General features: G+C 45.8%; 1 protein-coding gene across 1 annotated transcript in view; it reads left to right on the forward strand.

Moving 5' to 3' along the window:
• The window catches only part of nbas (NBAS subunit of NRZ tethering complex), a 155,888-nt gene that overhangs the window by 112,201 nt on the left and 20,708 nt on the right, over positions 1-22,979 (forward strand). Inside the window, exon 50 of the mRNA XM_030344571.1 lies at positions 20,373-20,512. Within this exon, the coding sequence (XP_030200431.1) occupies positions 20,373-20,512 (140 nt within the window). The remainder of the gene's footprint in view (positions 1-20,372; positions 20,513-22,979) is intronic.

Consider the following 22,979-nt stretch of genomic DNA (forward strand, 5'->3'; position numbering starts at 1 on the left):
ATGTCCCTTATTCCACAGCCAATATATCAAAACCCCTCTCACTAAGCCCACCTCCTTAAATGTGTCCATTTTTTATCTGTTTAATGGTTTCTAATAGCCCTCCCTGCTGCAAAACGTCCATTACACACTCACTGTAATGCCACTTTGACAAATAGCTTCAGTGTTCGTGACACAAATTTGCATTTTAAAGTGTCTGTTCAAGAACTTATTTGATAAAAAATGGATATATAATTATCCAGGCTTACTCACTTACTGTGTAATCAAAGTTTGTTTCTTTATGCCACTCATTCCTGGAAGTTTTCAATTCCAACTTGCTTTTGTAGGCCGATATCTAACATCTGTCGACTGTATTTATTGTGATTGCCGTGGTGTACGGCAATCACAATAAATACATGGGCATGTGCAATCGCTGCAACCGGGAACAATTGAAATAACGCGTTAATCAAATAAGACTGACTGAATGCATTCAATTGTAGAAATGTTAGTTTTCTTTCTCCTCCACTATGCCACGTCGACACGCAGGGAAGTTGTGAAGAGAAGCTGATGTTCCATTGTCTAATTTTCTCATTATCCTTGTCATGGTTGAACAATGTGGCAAAGTCTTTTTCCTATCATCACCCTGCCAGAAACTTAATGGCCGGACGTCACAAGTGTTGATCTTTCTGCGATGGCTATAATCGGTTCAATTCAATTATATTTGTATAGCCCTTAATCACCATTACAGTCTCAAATGGCTTAACAGGCCAAATATTTGTGACACCCCCCTTCACCCAAGACCCCACAAGGGCACGGAAAAACTCCCTTAAACCTTCAAGGAAGAAATCTTGAGAAGAAACGCATAGTAGGGGATCCCTTCTTCCAGGGATGGTCAGGAGTGCATCGGGTGCCATAATTGACACACAGGTAAATACATGCAAAACATATTAAATTGATGATGGGGTACTGGCCGGTTAACCATGAGGAGAGTCCAGTAGGGCTGGGCAATATGGACCAAAACTCATATCACGATATTTTTTGTTCGAAGGGCGATATACGATGTTATAACGATATTTTGTGTAAAACGGGTAAAGCGTGTAGTTTTAACTCCACGCCAATAGTATTCACCATCAACCATTTATTTAGGTTTATTTTTGTTTTACTCAACGAAGCACAGCTCTGCTTTAACAGCAGCTATGTAAGGGGAAATGTATAGAACGCCGGTATTATTATTATCGGGAAAGTAAGCCCCGACAGGGCGAAGTTATACCAAAGACGTCCTTGGAGGCTAAAAGTCCTTTGTTTGCATTGACAACGGTCAATTATACTTAGCAACGGTGAATTATTAAATATAAATTCACCGCCGGAAGTTGTGAAGGGCCCATGCAAGTGGAGCGTTCCACGGCATTGAGAAGCCCTGTGTAATAAAAAAAACAATAGTGTTGCGAAACCCGCACAGGGGAGGCGTTCCCTCCAGGGCCGATGCTCTCGGGGGAAACACCCTCCACTTTGACCGGCAGTGGCTCTGCTTATAGGTCGCAATATGGTCGGAATGAAGCGGCCGCAGATTCTTGACAGGCTGGGTACTTATTCTTACACACAACCGGACTCTGTCATTACTTCACTAAACTGACACGCACGCTACCGCTCGCTCTCCTCGCTCGTCCACTCACTCGCTGACGTCACACACACACACACACACACACACACACACACACACACAAAGGGGCGGCGAACTGCTGGTGTAAGGTGGACCGTTGTGGGGGGGGGGCCAAGGCAGAGGGGGGCCCAAGGCAGAGGGGGGCCAATGGGAATAAAATAAAAAAATTGAATTTTCTACCACCCCTTAGTGGTAGGAGCCGCACACTGGGCTCAGCGGCAAATTGCCGCCAGGCCACGTCTCCCCCCCTCGTCAACAGCCCCCCCCCCCCCCCCCCCCCCCCCCCCCCCCCCTCACGTCAACAATTCTGCGCAGCGGGCTGGAAGGGGGAATTCGGGGGGGGCCCATCAGTACCTCTTGTATACAGGGCCCAGCATTTGGTGGTGGTAATACCCTTTTCCCTCCCAAATGTTTGGTGTGTCTAGGCAGTTTTTCCTTTTTACACAGGGAAACCCGCTAAAAATAGCCGATTGTCACTAGAATTGGATGCCTCCACGTTCTATTTCTGGTGTGTCACATTCACCGTCACAAACGTGCCAGAAACGGGGTCAGTAAACAACTGAAAGCAGGCCAGTGAAAATGTTACGGTTGTGACTACTTTTTGGCATCCATTACTTACTTCTTTTTAGTCCTGTCTTACCGTGGTTACACAGTTTCTTCCAGCACACCCCCTGTTTCTGGGTCTCAGGCTGGGCCACTCAAGGCGGCATTGTGTTTCTCCCGCTGTTTCTCAGATGGTGTTCCGAGAGTAGGTCAGTAACGATTCCACCGAAGCCTCAGCGCAAACACATCTCACAAGTTCGGAACAAGCCCCCTCATTTTGGGGAGGTAAATGTCTCGGCCCTGGCTACATCAGAGTGGTCGAAACACTGCATGCCACTGCCCGAAGTGTCTCAGCGATTGGATCATGCATATCTCCATGGTCCATCAGCCCCCCCCCCCCCCCCCCCCTGTCCAACATCTCCTTGATCTCGGCTGAAGTCACTTTTAATCATTTGAAATCGAGGCGTGTTTTTTCGCCGACTAGCCACACCATGGATCAACGTGAGAAGCCCTGCGTGTGTTGGTGATGACGGGAGCCAGGCGATGTTGTGTTTGATGCCGTGTTAATGACGCCCACCCCCTGGGTCAGACCGGGTCCACGTCAGTGGGAAAAGGCCACCCAATGAATGAGTAGCACCGCTTCTCTCTCTCTCTCTCTCTCATATGTCCACACACAAACACACATCCAAGCGTTCACACACACAAAAACGCCGAGAAGCACGCGCGCACACATGCACAATCAGCATACACACGCACACACACAAACGGATACACACGCACACGTACACACACACACACACTCCCCCACACACACTTACAAACACAAACACAGATTAATCACACACACACACACAATCACACACACACAAACAAACTCATACACACACAGCATGACACAAAGCATAGACACAGAGACAAACACACACACACGTCGATGGATGGGGCGATGGGCGAGAGAGAAATACAGCCCCGTTCTCTGTGCCGTCACGTCCTCCGATCAGCGCCATGGTAATCACCATTACCCTCGGCGCCCTCAATCCCCAACGGCTGGCCAAATGCCACCTGACCTCCCAGGAAGCCGACGCACCGCGATGAAGACGATGAGGCCCAGGCACACACGCAAGACCGACGACATGCACACACGCAAGCATTGCATGCACGTGCACAACGGATCAAAAATAGTACCAAGTAAAAGAGGGAGAGAGGAAGGTCAGGAGGAGGGAGGGAGGGAAGGATGGAACAAGGGAGGGAGGGAGTTTAGGGGGAGGGAGAAGGGGGGAAGGAGGTATTGATGAGACAAATTGAAACAGTGACATTTTGGCTAGTAGGGAGACGATGGCGCCCGGGGTTGTGAGGTCGAGTCTGAACTGGATCTAGTGACTTCATTGCAGATGATCGGTCATAACAATGGGCCATCCAAATGTCACCGCCGTCTACATGTGGAGGGCCCGTGCGTTGTGAGCGTTTATGGTACCGTGTGTGTGTGTGTGTGTGTGTGTGTGTGTGTGTGTGTGTGTGTGTGTGTGTGTGTGTGTGTGTGTGTGTGTGTGTGTGTGTGTGTGTGTGTGTGTGTGTGTGTGTGTGTGTGTGTGTGAGCGCCCGTGCGTGCGTCCTGTCATTTTGGCCTCTTTGTACCACAGAAGAACACACTCATTTGGGGCTGAACTGTTGAAGAGAAAGGGGTGAGACAAGTTAACACTCTTTTTTTATTTTTTCACGCAGTTAAACCCGCTAAAAATAGGTGTATGCCACCAGGGGCCGTATTCGCAAAGCATTTAATCTTACCGCTAGGAGTGCTCCTAACTCACGCTAAAACATTTTACGTAGGAGTTTTTTCTTAAAAGTTATTCACAAAGCCGCTGAGACCTACTCTTACTAAGGATAAATCACAAAGAGTGAACTAAGAGTGACGCGCCGTTGCTATGGATTACGTCAATTCTCGTGCACGAGTTTAGAAGCTGTCAGTTCGATGATTGGTTGTTCAGACGAGCCCACTGAATCACCGAAAAACAAGGAAATAGCCTAGGCTAGAAATGAATTCCTATTAAGTAGTTATAGTGCAGTTAGCAGAATACACGCATGATGGCAATTTTGTGCAGACCACGATAATGACGTTGTAGCCTGCACGTTCAAGAGAGAGAGAAAGCAAACAATAAAAATACGTAAAATCTAAAAGAAAATAAATGTTACGAACTACCCAAGTGTTGACTGATTTGTGCCAAGGTGTTTACCTAAAATGTGTTTTCAAAGTGATCCCTAAATGCCTGTCCACTCGGTTCCACACGGCCAAATTCCTTGTAATGTTGATCGCCATCATCATCATCATCATCATCATCATCATCGTCTGGCTGTGGAATGTTCCTCCGTTTGCAGAGGTTGTGTAGAATGGCACATACAGTGATTACTGTGCTTGCCCTCTCTGGGGTGAGGCGTATTTCGCCGTGGAGGACATGAAACCGACGTTCCATCTGCCCAATTCCTCTCTCCACAACATTTCGTGTATGTTTGTGTGCTCGCAAAGAGCCAATACGATGTGTTTTACGCATAGAACTAAGCGTAATCTGCGTAATCACTTACATGTTACACTTTAACTGTGCTCCCGGTTGTGGATTGAGGTAGGGTGTCTAGAGCCACGTCTTGCATGGATAGTCACTGTCACCCAGCAAGTGACACCCAACTGGCACATCTCAAAAAGCTGCCTCAGACCGCTCACCATTAAAATGCGCGAATCATGGGTAGCTGAAGATCCAGGCCACTTTGCAACAACATCCAGTAGGCTATGTTAAAATTTGCATCAAAAACAACCTGCGTGTTGATGGAATGCACTTTCTTCCTATTGACGAACACGTCCTCGTCTTTTGATGGCGCAATTATTTTTATTTTTTATAAGTTATATATATATTTTTATAACTTATAATTTTTATAAAATTCTATTTCGGGACTAATCGGATTATTCCTGTTAGTCGGGGATGTTATTGCATCGCGCATTAACTCCACAATAAGTTGAATACCCTAACATTTCGTCTCGCAGGCATTTTAAGATTCTTTGTGAATAGGTCTTACTGAGTTAGGAGTCCTCTTGAGGACTTTTAAGCTCTCCTAGACTTAGGTGCTACTTTTAGTCCTAAAATACTTTGTGAATTGCTCTTAGTGAAAAAAGTTAGGAGTCCTAAATTTAAGAGTGACACGCCCATTATTTTTAGGAGTTACTCCTAAATTCGCCAGTTAGGACCTACTTTTAGCCCTAAGATCCTTTGTGAATACGGCCCCAGAAGAAGATGCCTTCAAGTTCTATTTCTGGTGTTTCACGTTCAACGTCACGAATGTGCCAGAGTCAGTAAACAGCAGAAAGCAGGAAAGTGGAAATGTTACGGTGGTGACTACTTTTTTGCTTCCATTACTTATTTCTTTCTAGTCCTGTCTTACCGTGGTTGCATCTTTCACGGTACAAAGAACAAAATGGCCGTGCCATGTTGTTCCTGTCTATTTGCGTGCAAATGCCCGGAACTTCAACACACGTCATAATAGCATTGTGGCGGAAAGAGGGGCGGGATTCAGTGATGACGTCCCTTGTGTGTCATGTTTCCGTCCCATAAACACCCATCCCATGAATAAATACAGATTGTAACCTTTCCCAATGAAAACAAAGCCAGATGTTAGTGGGTTTTGACGTGTGAAAGAGGATTAAGTGTGTGTGTGTGTGTGTGTGTGTTTGTGTGTGTGATTGCACCTTTCTGCTTGTAGGTATGTGGGTCAATGCCTGCCTCTCTGTACATGGACATTAATAACATGCACCTGCTGCTTGTTAATTAAATGCTCCCTTTAATGCAGTTGTTAGGTTAACGCTGTGTCTGTAATTACTCTGGTCCTGATCGCTGTGGTGGAATTAATATCCACATCCAGACCAAAACAAATCACACGGCAGCACAAAGACAATCACACGCTCACCTACACTCCCCAGCGGGAACCCTGCCGGTGTTTTGTGTCGAAGTGATTTGTTGGTCAATGTGTGTGTGTGTACGCAGACACACTCATACCCTCATACAATTGTGATCTTGCACTTTGACCACGGATCATGTGCAGACCTGCCTTTTCCCCACCAAACGAGTGTTGTTTGCTAATAAACCACTTTTCTCTCCCTCTCCGCTCTCCCTTCTCCCATCTCCCTTCTCCCACCCTTAGCCTCTCCCTTTCCCCCACCCTCTCCCTCTCCGCCACCCGCTCCCTCCCTCCCTCCCTCTCCCCCCCCCCCCCCCCCCGTCATCTCTCTTCCTCACTTATCTATGGGTGTGCTGTGTGACCTTGCAGTCTGCTATATATCTAATATAGATGAGGAGAGCTGAACACCCTGTGCTTTCTGTAGGCTTGGAGGCTTCTGCCTCGGGCTCACAGTCTATCACCTCGCCACGCGTCCCACACAGTCCAATCGGCACCACCCTTCTCCACACACTGCAAAGGCATCAGCCACATGTTCTATCGGATTCCATGTCCTTGATTTCATCTCTCCCGCTTTCCCCTACAACCATGGCAATTTTGCCCGAGAGTAAAGGTACTTCTATCGGCTATCTTCGCCTTTGGTCGATTTAATCCTATGCTAAAATGCGAGGAGGGCAACAGAAGTTGCATAATGCAGGTGCCGAGGGCCCTAACCGAGGGAAGTTATGCTTTGACACTAAACCGCCCCTAGCCTCAACCGCAACTCTGAACCGTATTGTAACCACTTAATCTAGATCAACACACCGGACCTCCACTTTATCAGCAAGCAACGCACACACACACACACACACACACACACACACACACACACACACACACACACACACACACACACACACACACACACCCCTTTGCATTTCAATGACGCTTGGCCTTGCCCTTGGCCTTGTCTCCGGGGCCCTGCTGTCGTCCGTCTTGCTTACAGTTTCAGCAGTTCAGTTCCAACCCCACCACACCCTCGTAGCTCCACTGGGGGGAGGGATCATCCCAGCCATGAGCCAGCCTAGCTGTGGTACCCCTCGTCCATACAAAAGCTATCTGTGTGATTCTCTCTCGCTCTCTCTGTCTCTGTGTCTTTCTTTCTCTCTCCTTTTTCTCTCTCTCCCCTTGCTCTCCCTCCCCCTCCCTCTCCTTCTCCCTGCCTTTGTTTTCTCCTTATTTCTGTCTGTGAAATGGGGTGCTGACTCTCATTTGCCGTGCACCAATTAACTAGAAAATTAGAGAAGGCTGTCGCTTCTGGACATATTGTAATAAGGGGGTGTGGGGGCAGGCGGGGAGTGACAACCAACCAAACACGCACGCACACACAGACCACAGGCGTGCGCAAATTTGCATGCAAAGTCACACGAGTGTGTGTGCGTCTTGTGCTATGAGGGGGTGAATGTTCCCATCCCCGTACATGACAGCAGGGGAATTGAGAATATTTGATGTACGCCTTTGCCCACTCCAATCTCGCTGAATACACATTTGATAAAAAATATTATCAAGCTGATTTAATTATGTTATTATTTAAGAGCAGGGGCCGATGTAATCATGATGCGTCCGTCTGAGACGGTGCCATCACTTGACGTGTAAAGGAAAGAGTTGCAACAGAGCGGTGTCTTTTAGGGATTGAAGCGCTTTGAATCTGTATTAATATGAAGCCCCTACAACTAGGACTGTGTATGTGTGCGTGCCCGTGCGTGCATGCGCATGTGTGTGTTTGTGTGTGAATGGGCGTGCGTGTGAACCCCCCCACCCACACCCTGAGCTCTCTCTATTCTCCAGAACATGCTACCGTACTGGCGCTGCTCTCGGATCCGCTCGGCACGGGGCAGAGTTAAATATTAAGGCCACCGTTTGAAGTATGCGGATCCAGGGGGCCCCCTGGATCCAAGACCCCCCCTCACACCAATCCGCCAATGACCTTGCATCCCAAAAGAAAGTAGCAGAAGAAGGGATAAAAGGGGAAGAGTAGAAAAGAACGACAGGATTGGATGTGATACAACATCTGTGGGGCCGATGCGTCGGAGCGATGAATACACACAGATGGTCTCTCTCTTCCTCTCTCTGGCTATCACCCTCGCTCTCCCTCTCCCTCTCCCTCTCCCTCTCCCTCTCCCTCTCTCCCTTCCCCCCTATACTACCTTGCTTTATCACCCTCACTCTCAAACACACACAGGTGTTCACTCATCCTCTTTCCCCAGGGTCTTTCTCTCTCTCTCTCTCGCTCTCTCTCTCTCTCCCTCAAACACACACACACACAAACACACACACACATGCATAATTTAGTATTAGCGAACGGCTCCAGCGAGGTGATCCATAGTAATGATACCGATCGTCGTGGCTCACTGCGAATGTACTTGAATGTTAACACGACGCGGTCAGCTCTGATGGGGGGCCGAGGACAAGAGGGGTGGGATCTGGGAGCAGGAGACCAGTGGCGATTCTGGGGGGTGGCCTGGGGTGGCCAGGGCCACCCCTGAAAGCTCATTGGCCACCCCTGTGGCCACCCCAGATCTGATAGGTAGTTGGTCAAGTTCGTCAACACAAGAAATAAGAGAAATGCTGTCAATCAATGATGACAGCTGATCAACTGATTTAGGGTCAGTTTTACATTTTTAACTAACACAGTAATGGTCGTGCTGAGGCTGTGAGAGCTGATTTCTGCTCGGCGGACATTTAGCTATGCAGGTCAGGTGACCCATGAGATGAGCGCGCTGCACATGCTGCTGGTCCGTGAAACAGGAGGACGACGACGGTCACAGTGACAACGTGAACAATATAAAAACGATAAAGACGCTGAAATCTGTCGTTGAGAGGTATGGTAATTTAATGTTTAGTTATATCGTAGTTCCCTCTGAATGTGTAGGAAAACTTTATCCAGCACTAAGTAGCAGCTAAAAGACGAACTACACTGCACTAGCTTGCTTAGCAGCCTGCAAACCAGGTTAAGCATGTAACGTTAGTGTTTTGGATACCGCCATGAAATATGAAAAGATGTTTTCTGGACTGAAGACTGATGGTGTTTTTTGCAGATGTGTGTGTTCAACAGAGCTAATGTTATATTTTTGGCCAACCAGTGTGTGAAACATAGTGACAGTCTAGATTTAAGTAGCTATAACACGAGAACAAGCTGTGACTTATTTGTTGCATTCAAATGCCACAAATGCTTGAGATGCAATATGTCTTAATTGTGTTATTAAAAGTGAGTTGTAAGAGTGGTAGTTATGTAAAAATAAACCTTTGTAGATCCTATAAATAGACATAATTAGGCACATTGTTGACACCTCCTTTCTTTTTGACCTTTTAATGGAGTCAAAGGTGTTATTTAAGGGGTTACAAGTTATATTTGGTCTGGTGGCATTGCATTGGACTTAAGTCTTGTCTTGTGATCTTATGGCCTATGTGAAAGCATTTTGTAGCAGGAGAATGAGCAAAAGCAAGAACTAGCTACCTCTATTGCACTTTGTTACTATTATTAGAATCCTCTATTGTTCATGAGAGTTTGAAGGTTTACATAACATTACTTTATAGTATATACTTTGGAGTTAAGATTTGTTTGGTTTATGTTACAATTGTTTATGTATATTTATCAAGTTAATTTGTGATTCTAAGGCTTAACTGTTTGATTTAAATAAACGTCATAATTTATGCTGAATCAAAGCCAACGTTTATACCTTCATCAGGGCCCTGGACATGAATACTGTCTGGGTTGAAAACCCACTTTTTGCACATTTTCATACATCACAAGTAGGGCTGTAACGATACACAAATTCACGATTCGGTTTGTATCACGATTTTTGACCCACGGTTCGATACATCCCACGATTCTTTTATATTTAAAAAGCATTTTATTTAAACAACACTTAAATACCAATTATCTTAATGTATCATTTAATAACAAATAATTTGGAACACTGAACAGATTTGAACCGAAAGAATACTATTAAAGTATAGCTAAATTAATAAAGAAATAACCAAAGATTGCAGTCAGAGGATGCTTTTTGCTGGTAGGCATAATAGGGCCCCTTTAACTGTTTGGTTGGTTTATTCAAATATCCTTATTAGCGCTTCTTATTAGGCTATGTAGCTTAAATAATGACATAATCAGGCCGTATAGAATGCAACATGTTTAATAGCCTAACTTTCAATAGATGAGGAAAAACATGAACGTCGCAATAACGAGGCATAGTGTTACGAGTAGCATATGTGCATGCGCGAGAATGGCAGTGTGCGTATGCGTGTGTGAGTGACGTCAGCGAGTGAGTGGACGAGCGAGGAGAGCGAGCGGTAGCGCGTGTGTCTAGTGAAGAAGCGAACGAGTCCGGTAGAATAAAGTACCCATCCTGTCAATAATCGGTGGCCGCTTCATTCCGACCTATAAGCAGACAAACTGCCAGTCAAATCACACAAAACAATAGAGACAGGATCACACAGGCAATTTTTTTTCGCGCTTGGCCCACTCTGGATAAATGTCGTTCATATCGCATATGAGGACTTCGACGGCTGTGGAAATGCAATCATCCGTAGCCACGGAGAGCTGTGATCACAGAGAGGGCATCTCGTCACATATTTACGGCATCGATAGGAGGGGGCGCTGTCAGCAGACTATTATTTAGACAAATTATTAGCAAATTTCAATCGGACAATTTGACCGAAGAGTTAGAAAGGGCATATCGCGCTTCTGCCTTCTCACACCGCGAGACAGGATCGTGGCTTTGAGTATCGCGATTTTCGGTTTGATACGCGTATCGTTACAGCCCTAATCACAAGGCATCCTAGAATAACATTATTCAGTCATCAGGCCATCATCTGTGTCACCTGTATTGTTACCTATGTTTGCTTTACTAATTTAGGTGCCATCTTGTGGTTAAATAAAAACACACCAAAGCAAAGAACAAACCAAAAAAATCTAATTCCAGTATCTCCAACAAATTATATCTAAGCTAAATAATAACATAAACTAAGCATGTAAAGAACAACAAATATTTCTGTTTTTTTCCTTACAAGCTTAATTTATCCTTTGCTTACAGATACACTTTTTAATAAGGTCTATCTTAAAGCATTTTGGTTTGTTCTGTTGCCTGGATTGCTGTGTTTTATGTAACCACAAGATGGCGCCTCAATTAGTTAAGCAAACGCAGGTAACAATACAGGTGACACAGATGATGAGCTGATTAATGTTATTATATAGGATGAGTTAAGAGCAGTTGAATTTTGCTACTCTAATTTAACTTGTGAAGAGATGAGGACTTTAATCCACTATAAGGAAATGGCTCTTAGAAAATGTGTACCTTATTCTGAACATAATTACTGATTAAAAATAGACATGTTAAAATAACCAGATATACTTGAGGACTGTGATAGGTGGTAATGGAATTTAAAAAATGACTTTAAAAAAAAGAAGTCATTTTACCAGCATAGACACCTTTATTTGACAGTTATGAGACAGGAAATCATGGGAGAGAGAGGGGATGTGACATGCAGCAAAGGACCGGGATTCGAACCGCAGTTGGCTGCGTACGTGTATGTATTAAACTTCGCTATGCCATGGCCACCCCACACTAGCTTTGTGTCCCATCTTGGCCACCCTAGTAAAAATGTCCTGGATACGCCACTGCAGGAGACGGGCAGGTATTGAAAACTCTGATGGCCTTGACTGGAAGGGAACCAGCGGGTGAACTGCTTGGAGGGCTGAGAGCAGGGCTGAACAGAGAAGAGTATGTTTGTTTGTGTGTATATATTTATATATGTATATATATTGGAGAGTTTTTCTCGAGCAGATGAATTATAAATGTGTTATGGCTGGCTGCTGCCTTAATGTTGACGGTCAAAGGGTCGCTGTCATGATGGCTACTTTAACCGTCAGATTAACATGGCTGTGAAAGGCTGCCTGCGCCAACTTCTATCTATTCTTCTTGGCTGCTGTAAAAGTTGATTTATGCGTTGTTGTCTCACTTTGGAACGGGAGAAGGTAGGGGAATAGGCGGGGTTTGGGGAAGAGAGTAGAGTGCCAATAATGTGTGCCAAAACGGATCTTTGACGCACTTTGTCTATGTTTATGTATGTGTGTGGTTGGTGTGTGTGTGTTTATGTTTGCGTGTGTCTTAAGCGACACGTGTAAAAGCCTGTGCTCAAGCCCCGGTTGTCGAGCGCCACAGTTGAGTGGCACGGCGTGGCAGCCAGTGAGCTGCTGGGACTCCTGAGGCATTGACACGTGTATCCACACGCTGCCAGGTGCATAATCAGGGACTCCATTTGTCCTTGCCCCCTCAGCCTCTTAATATGCATGAGGTCCATATGACCATGCATGATTAAGGAGGGGCGGGGTTATGGCCCAAATATTGAAATTGAAATATTAAAACATTGAGGCTGCCGATTATAACGGCGGTTAATATTTAATCTTTCTTCCTTCTGTGTGTGTGTGTGTGTGTGTGTGTGTGTGTGTGTGTGTGTGTGTGTGTGTGTGTGTGTGTGTGTGTGTGTGTGTCTGTGTGTGTCTGTCTGTGTCTGTGTGTTTTTGAGAGAGAGAGAGAGAGGTTGGTTGTGGTTGCTGAACGTAAATGTTGTTCCCTCATTTGGGGCGAGCTAATGGAAAATTATTTATACATCACAGACCAAATTGTTTTGAATAGTCTAACAAGTTGTTGTCCTAATTAGTTTTTTTTTCGGGGAGAGAAATGGCGTGATGAGGGTGTAATGAAACAAGGGTAAATGTCTCCAATGTCATAGGATTTCATGCTCCCTGTGCAGGTGTGTTTGTGTGTGCGGGTGTGCGTGTGTTTTTGTGTGTGTGTGTATTGTGCATGTGTTTAATTACTTATGTGTCTGTGCGCTTGTGTTTCTGCGGGTATGTGTGTGTTTGCGGGTATGTGTGTTTGTATGTTTGTGTTTGTGTGTGTGTATGTGTGTGGGGGGGGGGTATGTGTGTTTGCAGTTGTGTGTTTTTGTGTGTGTGTGTGGTTCGACATCCCTCCCTCCGCACCAGTTGGCGTTAGTAACCGCCTTCCAGTTCGCATGCCCCATCTCAATTTGTATTATTCTTACTTATTCACTCACCATCTGTGTCATTTGGTCTATGGCTCTCTCGCTCCTTCTGTCTCCATCCCTCTCTATCCCCCTGCTGAAATGTGCGACCTCTGCAACTTTATTCTGCCCACCGCTGGGGATCCTGCCCAGAGTGCTGGAATGAATATTGATGAACTCATTCGCAATGCACTCAGTAAAAGGCCAAACACAGAGAGAGAGAGAGAGAGAGAGAGAGGGAGAGAGTCTTGCATCCCTCCAATCAACTAATACTCCCATCTCGCTTATTCGCTCTCTATCTCTCTCTTTCTCTCTCTCTCTGTCTCTCTCCCTCTTCCTCTGTTTGTGTGTCGCTCTATGTGGACAGCAGTCATCCAGATATATATATTCAATGAGGGGATTTGTTAGCCTTTGAAACCTGTCCTTTTTTTTGACACCTCTCGCCATGTGGTGCCCATTAGCGGTTCACATCGCTAATGTAAGCTGGAGTCGTAGCCATGTGGTGCATAGCGCCAATAACACCATCAAACGCGTTCGCCTGCTAATTAGCTTCATTACCTAAGCCGCGGCGCTGTTTATCGGCGTCTTCGCTATCTCCTGACATAACTTAACTCTCATAAATACAGGCAATAATTCTATATTATCGTTTATCGTTGTTTAAAGGTATTGTCTCCACGTTAACATGAAAATATCAACTTATATTAATACTCAGTGGTTCAGTCTAAATTCATTAAGGATGAGAAGATATGCCCTTAACGGGCATAGGGGGAGCAGAGATGGACAGGGAGGAAGAGAGGGAAATAGGAGGTTTGAAATGTCAGAGGTAAAGGAAAAATTGTTTTAGTCTGAAACCATGTTTCAAAATACTCTAATGCAATGACTCACAGCATATTGTCATACTTATTTTAACACCTGGATAAATCATTTCTTTCCATATCAAATGATTGCCTCTGAGCAAGGCTGTACCCTGAAATCCCAGTGACGTGAGGTCAAGACCAGTCACTTGACCTCCTTGCCCTCCTGCCCTTTGACCTCCCTGTGCAGTCCCCCAAGCCCGGCGTTCAATTTCCCATGAGGGATCTGATGGGAAAGTCTGGGAAAATATTGACAGTGACATGACTCTCTGCAATTCACGGTGTCATGGCAACACCATTCCATAGCCCGGGAATTTTCACAATGAAGCTGACATGCCTCGCTGCCAACGAGGTGTGACAGACATTTTAATTCAGCCGTGAGGATGATGGGGAATGTGTTTCCACCATCATCCACTGTGTTACAGTCAGAGGAGATGACTGCTGACGTGTCATTTGAGCACATCTCTGCCACCCATCGACCGTTCTCTTTTCCCGGGAGCTTTTGTGTGTTCAAATTTGCAAGGCACAGACAGACAGACAGACAGACAGACAGACAGACTCCCTTTGGAAACCTTTACCCTCCAAATAGTTAAATATTTCATCATTCCATCATAAGATTACCTCCTTCAATGTTAAGTGGTTTAGCATCGCACCGAGAGCCCTTCCCCCCGTCCCTCACCCCTCACCCCTTCTCCACACATTACAGCGCCCCCCCTCACCCCTACTCAAGCCCCTATAGAGCCCCCTTCACCCCTATTTCCCCCCATACAGAGCCAGTCGCAGAGGGACCCAGATGTTTGCTCTATTTATTGACTCATTCCTCAAAAGAGCTCTGACTCTGTCTCCTCTCTGTTCCCCCCTTCTCACTCTCTCAGCACGTAGAAAGAAACTGCATTAAACTGTCACCTTGCTTTTCGTCAGTTGTTTGCGCATCTCTCAGGGCTGCGGCTTCCGGCATGTGTCTGGCCTCCGACGCGACATTACACATTAGATATGCCTGATGATAAACACTGCGAGAGATCATCTGCACTAAACACGCTGCTTTAGAGACTAGACGACGAGACTTCACAGACTCGGAAACTTGCAAAGCAAAGTGATTTCAATTTCCTCCCCTCAACATTTACATTTAGATGAAAAACAACGCAACCCTGCGTTGAAATACAATACAGACAGGGGGGAATCTTCCCTGCTAAGTCTCTTTAAACACGCGGCAATATTGCTATAAGATAGTGCGAAACTAATTTGCTTCATCACCGCTGCCTCGCTGCTCTGTATCCTCTGTTTACTTTGCTCAGTGGTAATCCTGCTAAACTGCGGTTCTCCCAGCATGGGCGGCATTAGGGCTGAGCTAAGGGGGGCTAAGACCTTGGCCCCCCCTGTCGCCCCCAATCTAATGCCGCCCATGCCCAACAGGCTTAGGTCTTAGGACTCCGGCTGGTTCACGCTGGTGTTTGATCGCGTTAGATACAGAGTTCGGCATGTCTGGTGTATTTTATTGAATCAAAGTCGGCCGTGATGGGCGGATCCTAATTCATCGGTTTAATTCCTGAGCATGCTTCAAACCAGGCGCCCAACCCGTGTACAAAGCAAGGGAACGTGCGATGTGATCCGTCCCCAATTCCAATATCAAAGCCCGATCTGCATGCATTAGAGACGGCAGAGAAAAGCGACAATTTGGCCCTCTGGCTGTGTTTTGCATTTGAATTTATATTTCATATAGTGCCACTGAAAAATTCATAAGAAACATAGTTTTGTCTAAGACGGCCACATGGTAAACAACATTAAGTGGGTGCCTTACAGAGTATTAACAGGGTGTCTTATATCGACGAAATATAGTGTGAAATAATTGCATATAAAGTCTATACGATCTCTCAGTGTTTTATTTATATTAGCTTTAACACAGCGGTCGGTGCAGTGTCATTACCATCTGTATACACTAATGGCCGTGGTGTTTAAGGGATTATATATTGAATGGTCATGCCTTTCCCTATCTCGCCCGCCATCCAGTACTGGTGTGCATCACGTGTATCAGAATAGCATGGGTATAGGATCCTCGTATGAGTGTATTTATATGTGAAATCGGTGTAACCAACTGCAATTACAGAGCCGGCTGTTGTTTACTCCCGAACAGCAGCGTGCAATAAGGCAGGGTTTCTCTGTGCTGGTGATAAACCTCAGCCTGCTTCTCTTTGCACCAAACTATAATAAAACCAGAAAATACTTTGTGTGTGTGGGTGTGGGTGTGAGTGCTTTTGGCCATCCATCCAACCATATATGTTTGTTTGTGTCACACACCGCACACACACTCACTCACTCACTCACTCACTCACTCACTCACTCACTCACTCACTCACTCACTCACTCACACAAGCAAGCACATGTGCTACATTGTGCACAGACAGAAGCACACAGCACACAACACGAACCTGCGAGCATGAAATATTATGGAAAACATGCTGCTTACTCGGCATAGCGCCATGTAGGGCCATTACGCTAGCGAGCTTCCCTGCTAAAGCAGCCAATTTCCAAATGGGCCTTCCACTTTTTCGTCTTCCCTCCACTTGCCTCACAATGAAACTGAAACATTATCAGAGCCCCGTGGCGGCAACAGCGGCCATGGTAACTACTGGTTGTCATCACGTCCTCGCCGACTGCTCTTTGTGATATATTTTAGGTCCCATCCCTGCATGTGATTCCCCCGCTCAAAACCAGGCTCCTTCCAGGGTGATTTCCCGTTACCGCGCCCTGTGGGAGACCCATAATGACAACCAGGGAAGGGCAGTTCATCGTTCCATTTGCAGGAGCTAAGACTCATTCACATACCCACTCATTCACGTTAACACTGGCTTCACGTACACACTCGTCCACATACACACTCGTTCACATACACACTCGTTCACATACACATTTGTTCACATACACACTCGTTCACGTACACACTCGTTCCCATTCACACTCGTTCACATACACACTCGTTCACGTTAACACTGGGTTCACGTTAGAGCTGGGTTTCGATTCAAATTTGAAGAATCGATTCGATTCCGATTTTTAAGTTTCAGAATCGATTTTTTCCGATTTTCTCAGATTCCATCCGATTCGATCCGATTTTGATCTGATTTCCGATTCGTTCCGATTTCGATTCGATCCGGGGGTTAATGTTATTAAAAATGAAAAATATATTTGAACCGTTTCCTTCACTTCATGACTGTGTAGAGAAGCAACATATTAAAACTTGTATTATATCAATATTAAACAGCAAATCTTACAAGTATTGGTAGTTACTGATGGCTGGAAGACTAATGAAAAGGTTAAGGGTCAATCTACCTTCAAGAAAGATAATTCGGGACAATAAATGGAGGACATCATTGAGGTGACTATATCTGCAACAGTGGATTCCTACTGGGACACTAACCAGTGCATTATTATTATGCTTGAAAATAATTAAGAATTCACCCAAAAGCGGTTGCTACCAAAAGCATTTTTATTTTAAAACTGCTCACACTTAATAAACTGAGAAGTACTGAAACTGGAAGTATAAAATGTAAACGTTGAGCATTTTTCTTTAAAGTGCGAACATAAGAACAGAACAATTTTAAACTGTAAAAGCACTGAATGGCGTCTATATGAGCATGTTCAAATCTGTTCTATAACCACACTCAAGATTTGTTTTCAAGAATATGCAGCACCTTAAGTGTTCAGGGGAATCCCATGAATATTTTCCATGAATATATAAAATATAAATTTTTAACTTATAAAATTCGATTATTTTTTATTTTTTTTTATTTTATTTTTTTAATTAAAAGAAAATCGATCTTTGGACGTGCGAATCGATATTCGGTCATTAATATGCGAATCGATTAAAAATCGGAAAAATCGATTTTTTCAACACAGCTCTAGTTCACGTACACACTCGTTCACATACACACTCGTTCACATACACATTTGTTCACATACACACTCGTTCACGTACACACTCGTTCCCATTCACACTCATTCACATACACACTCATTCACATACACATTCGTTCACATACACACTCGTTCACATATACACATTCGTTCACATACACACTCGTTCACGTACACACTCTTTCCCGTACACATTCTTTCCCATGTACACTAATTTCCATAGACACTCATTCCCATACACACTCATCCATAAACACACTCATTCACACGCACCCTTGGATAATCACAGCCCAGCTACATACATTTGTTTGTCGCTTTCTCTCTCATTGGCTGTAGCCTTTTATCATAATTCACCATTATAGAAATGTATTATGGATGGATGGATAAAAATCGATTTCTGGTCAACATGTAACAACTGGTCAAGTTGTTACATGTGACGGAGAGGTGTCTTGTTGTTTGTTGTCTCGCAGTTCTGTCCGTTCTGGTATAGCTGCCATAATATGATCTCAAGGCTCAGCCAAGGGACTTATAATATCATCAAGCAATACCTGTCACATTAAATACCCTCGCAACTGCCTGACTTATGGCTTATAAAGGCTGTAATAGCTACTCAGAAGGCGACCGGATAGGAGCAATATGTGGATTAAATGTATAAGAGGAAAAATTTATGAAGTCGAGATTGATCAAGAGAAAGCTGGACGGATAAAAGGATAGATTGAGAGATGACAGGGTGGAGGGGGTCGCTTGTAATCAGTGTTTTATCTATTGGTGCAGCACCTGCTTGCGGATTGTTGGTCTCCCTCCCTCTCTCTTCCTATCCCTATCTCTCTATCTCTCTTCCTATCTCTATCTCCATCTCTTTCCCTCTCTATCAATGCATCTCTCACAGTGTGTCTGTCTTTCAATGTGTTTATGCTTTGCTGGTCTCATGCATGTCCCCTCGCAGTTGCGTCTTGCACCTATCTGTTATTTTTTCAAAACCCATTACGTTTTAACCTCAATATATTATAATCTCCCCTCAATGTCACTGAACCCGCAATCTCAAGTACACACAGAAATTAAATATAGACTTCAAAGATTTTCATTTGGAAAAGGTTCCGCGTCGCTCAAGGTGCCCACACTAATTCCAAAGTTTGGCACCAGAAACTGACAAACTTGCCCGCCCGCGCTTTGCAATGGAAATTACACGTCAGATTCAACAGCTCGAAAGCATGGGAGTGAAAAATGGCCTTTCGCAGGTAGTTAGGATTCTATTTGTGTGTCTCCCCCCCACCCCCCCCCCCACCCCCACATCTCCCGAACGACCTCCCATTTCCAAAGGTTCGGGGCTGGGTTCATCCGCACACCTTTTAAATCCTCCTGCCTTGCTCGTCACGTGCACTCGCGCGGCGACCAAACACAGCCAATTACCTCCCACACACACTCCTTGCCGCAGTTTCATCCCGTTTACTCGGTGGATGTGTCCACCGGCGGCGGGCCCGCGTGCCGGGGGTGGCGACGGCCTCAGCGGTGTCCTTTCTGCGTTGGATGATTAGATCCCTTGTACTTTCAGAGGACTGATACTCTGTAAGGTTGGGGTACAAAACAAGAGGCTCTGGGCTTCCTCTAGCGGCCGTGGATTTATTAACTCATATTGTCAGCACATGCCGCGGCTGTGCCGCACTATATGTTTGGTAGGGTGTGTGTGTGTCAGTGTGTGTGTAAGTGTGTGTGTGTGTCAGTGCGTGCGTGTGTGTGTGTGTGTGTGCTTCCCTATGAGTTTTGCTGAAACCATGCTTTGGCAGGATGTAGTTTTCCCCTCAGAAATCAGCCGCTCTTTGAGCTGTTAAATCACACTGGAGCCAACCTTGGAGAAGGAAATTAATTACTTTCCCTCCTCTCTCTTCTCGCCTTCTCCTCTCGCCTTCTCCTCTCCTCCTCCTCCTCCTCCCACGTTTACCCCCGCCCACCTCTGCATTCAGTCTCGCACACTCCCTCTTTCTCCCCCTTTTCTCCCCTGGCGTTCCCTTTTCTCTATGCATGAAAGTAGTGCTAATATTTCATCTCTCTCTCTCTGTCTCTGTCTCTGTCTCTGTCTCTCTCTCTCTCTCTCTCTCTCTCTCTCTCTCTCTCTCTCTCTCTCTCTCTCTCTCTGTCTTTTTTTTCTTGTCCTGCAGTTTCCTCTTTCTTTCACCTTTTGCTTCCAGCTAAATGTCAGCTGCAGCGCTCCTGTGATGATGCCTGTGGTGTGCGTGTACTGTACACGTGGGCTTTGGTTCATTTGGCTTTTAATTTTCTTTCGCATTGCCTCTGTTCAGCCCGGATTAAGTTTAGATTAAATAAATGGCAAGAGGGAACGTTCCGAGGTTCTCAGGTGGTTTTGGTTGCAACTGGCGCACATTAAAAACAGGGATTGAATTATTGTACTTTGTTTCGTCCTTCCTCAGGTGGAGATGGAGGACGTGGAGACGGAGGACCAGCGCTACCGCCTCTTCCTGGACCTGCTCGGGAGCGCCCGCAAGTGGGAGGAGTTTCAGCAGCTTATGCTCCTCCTCCAGGCCTGGCCGCCCATGATGAACGAGGAAGTGTAAGATGTGTTCTGTTTTTCCTTTGCTTTGTGACAGAGTGAGATAGACAGGAAGGTGTGGGAGATAGAGGACGGGGGGGGACGTGCAGCAAAGGAACACGGAACCGGAAACCGGGTCGCGGCCATCAGCACTGAGCCCTTAATGGTACGCGCACTAGCCTGGTGAACCACCGGGGGGTCCCAGTGTACGATGTTTTCCAATGTCATATCCTCAACATAGGACGTTTTTCACTTGTATTTGTGCGGTCACACACGAGCGTCACACGGTTTCACAGCCGGTCGTCAGGGGGCGGCGGTTCAGCGTTTCAATTAGCTTATCGCTAGTGCTTTTGTCGTTATCTACTCAGTGTATCAGTGCAGCTGTTGCCCCTTCAACGCGTCGGCTCATTAATGACACGAATTACTGTCAACGATAAGGTTGACAGCGATGACAAATGATTGGTATTTCAACAGTCTGGTCTTCTTCTCTTTTCTTTTCAAGGCTTTGAGATTTGCCATTCGGTTACCGAAGCTCTGACGAACAAATTAGAGAATCAGAGGCTTGTATGGATCGCCCGAAATCGCTCGAGTCGCTAATCAAACGCATTGATTAGGCATTGTGCATACTCCCTTTGCGCGGCGGCGGCCCGGGATAATAGAGCTAATGAGCTCAGAGAACCCCCCCCCCAGAATACCCTCCGGCGATGCCGCGATCCACCTTATCGTGAGGAAGGGACTTAGGCAAACGGGGTACATCTGCAGATTGTAATGGCTTCTACCAAGCGAAGAGCGCGTGATTGATGTGAAAACGAGAAAAAAAAAACCTTTAGCGAGGGGCTTCGGGAACCTCAAGGTGCCCCTGGAAGCAGCTGGTGAATTACAAGCACCAGTGTGCATTGTCGGTCGTACGGATAAGTGCTTAATGATTTGATGGCTCTTCCTATGCGCTGCTGTGCTCACTGCGAAAACAAGCACGTGGACCGCAGTAAGGGGGGGGGGGGGGGGGGGGGTACGACGACACAGCCTAGCGCGTCAGGGCTCGGAGTTTGGCCGGAACTCGTTCAGAGGAACACCAAGTTCTGTTGCCAACTGAAACTTGGAATTGGAGTTTGTGTGTTTTAACGAGCGACACACTGCTGTCGAACCGGAATGCCACAAGAACGGTGTTGTAGTGAGTGAATGGTATTATTAGGTTATGTTATAGTCCCAGCAAGCAGCTCTGGGAAAATAGCCAGTTAACCTCGGACCACTGCATTGTTTGGGGCGCCATAGAACTAGTTTGGACTGCAATGGAAGCCGCTCTGTGAGGTGGGAATCCGATTTATTAACAAGGGGTCGCGGTGACCTGGAGAAATAGACGTTTAAATGTGGCTCGCGTAGGCTATGACGGGGTCCAAAGGGTGGAGGAAGGTGCCGAGCGCTCGGCGTATGGGTTTCTTGGGAGACGATGGGCCGAATGCTAATGCTATCGTCAAAAAATAAATAAAAGAACGGCAGAAAAACAGAAAACCGAGCAGATAAACCACCAGACATTTCATCAATCGGAAGAGCGAAGTAGCCCCCCCTCTTCTTTAGAGTGGTGGATGAGACAAGAGAATGGAAGAAGACGGATGGTGTAATCTGGTGAGTTGAAAGAGATTGAGCGTGCACAAGCGCGCGTGCACGCGTGTGCTTTTATGATTGCCGCTGGAGTCATTGCTGGGCCAGTGCATGCTCCCCCCCCCTCTTTCTTTCAACAGCCAACAGCGGAGAGGGAGGAAGGGATTAGGATATTTAAAAACCAACGCAGTGCCTCTCCATGTTCACCATTTCATTTTTTGACTCGCACTAGAGCGAAGGTAATAACATCAGAGCCATTAACACTTGCAAGGCAAAGGCGTTTTCAAATTGTTCCTAATTTCGACTCCTAATTGTTTCTGCTATTTACGCACCAGAAAGGCTAAAATTTGTCAAAACTTCTAAAAGCTTTTGCTTTTAGAAGCACACGTTCAGGTTGATTATTTTTCCTTTTTGTGTGTGTTTGTGTTTGTACGCATGTGCATGTTTGTGTGTGTGGGTGGGTATGTGCGTGCATGAGCATATTGTGGTACACTCATTCAAAACCTCAAACTGTTCCAAATCGTTTTGCTGCATCACGCCTAATTTTGCTGCATCCTGCTTTAACGCGCATGAAAGGGCAGAGAGAGAGAGAGAGAGAGAGAGAGAGAGAGAGAGAGAGAGAGAGAGAGAGAGAGAGAGAGAGAGAGAGAGAGAGAGAGAGAGAGAGAGAGAGAGAGAGAGAGAGAGAGAGAGAGAGAGAGAGAGAGAGAGTTTGCTTGCTTGCTTGCTTGCTTGCTTGCTTAATATTCATTCAGATCCGTGTACAATCCGCCCCACTCCGCCTTTTTTATCTGCTGCATTATGCTAAAGCCATCGCAGCACAATGCTAATGGGATCAGCGGCTAGAGGTGAGCACAGGTTAAATAAAAGTCATACGGCGGCGCCTCGG

The sequence above is a fragment of the Gadus morhua genome, chromosome 21 (genome assembly GCF_902167405.1).
Source record: "Gadus morhua chromosome 21, gadMor3.0, whole genome shotgun sequence".
Taxonomy (NCBI): Eukaryota; Metazoa; Chordata; class Actinopteri; order Gadiformes; family Gadidae; genus Gadus; species Gadus morhua.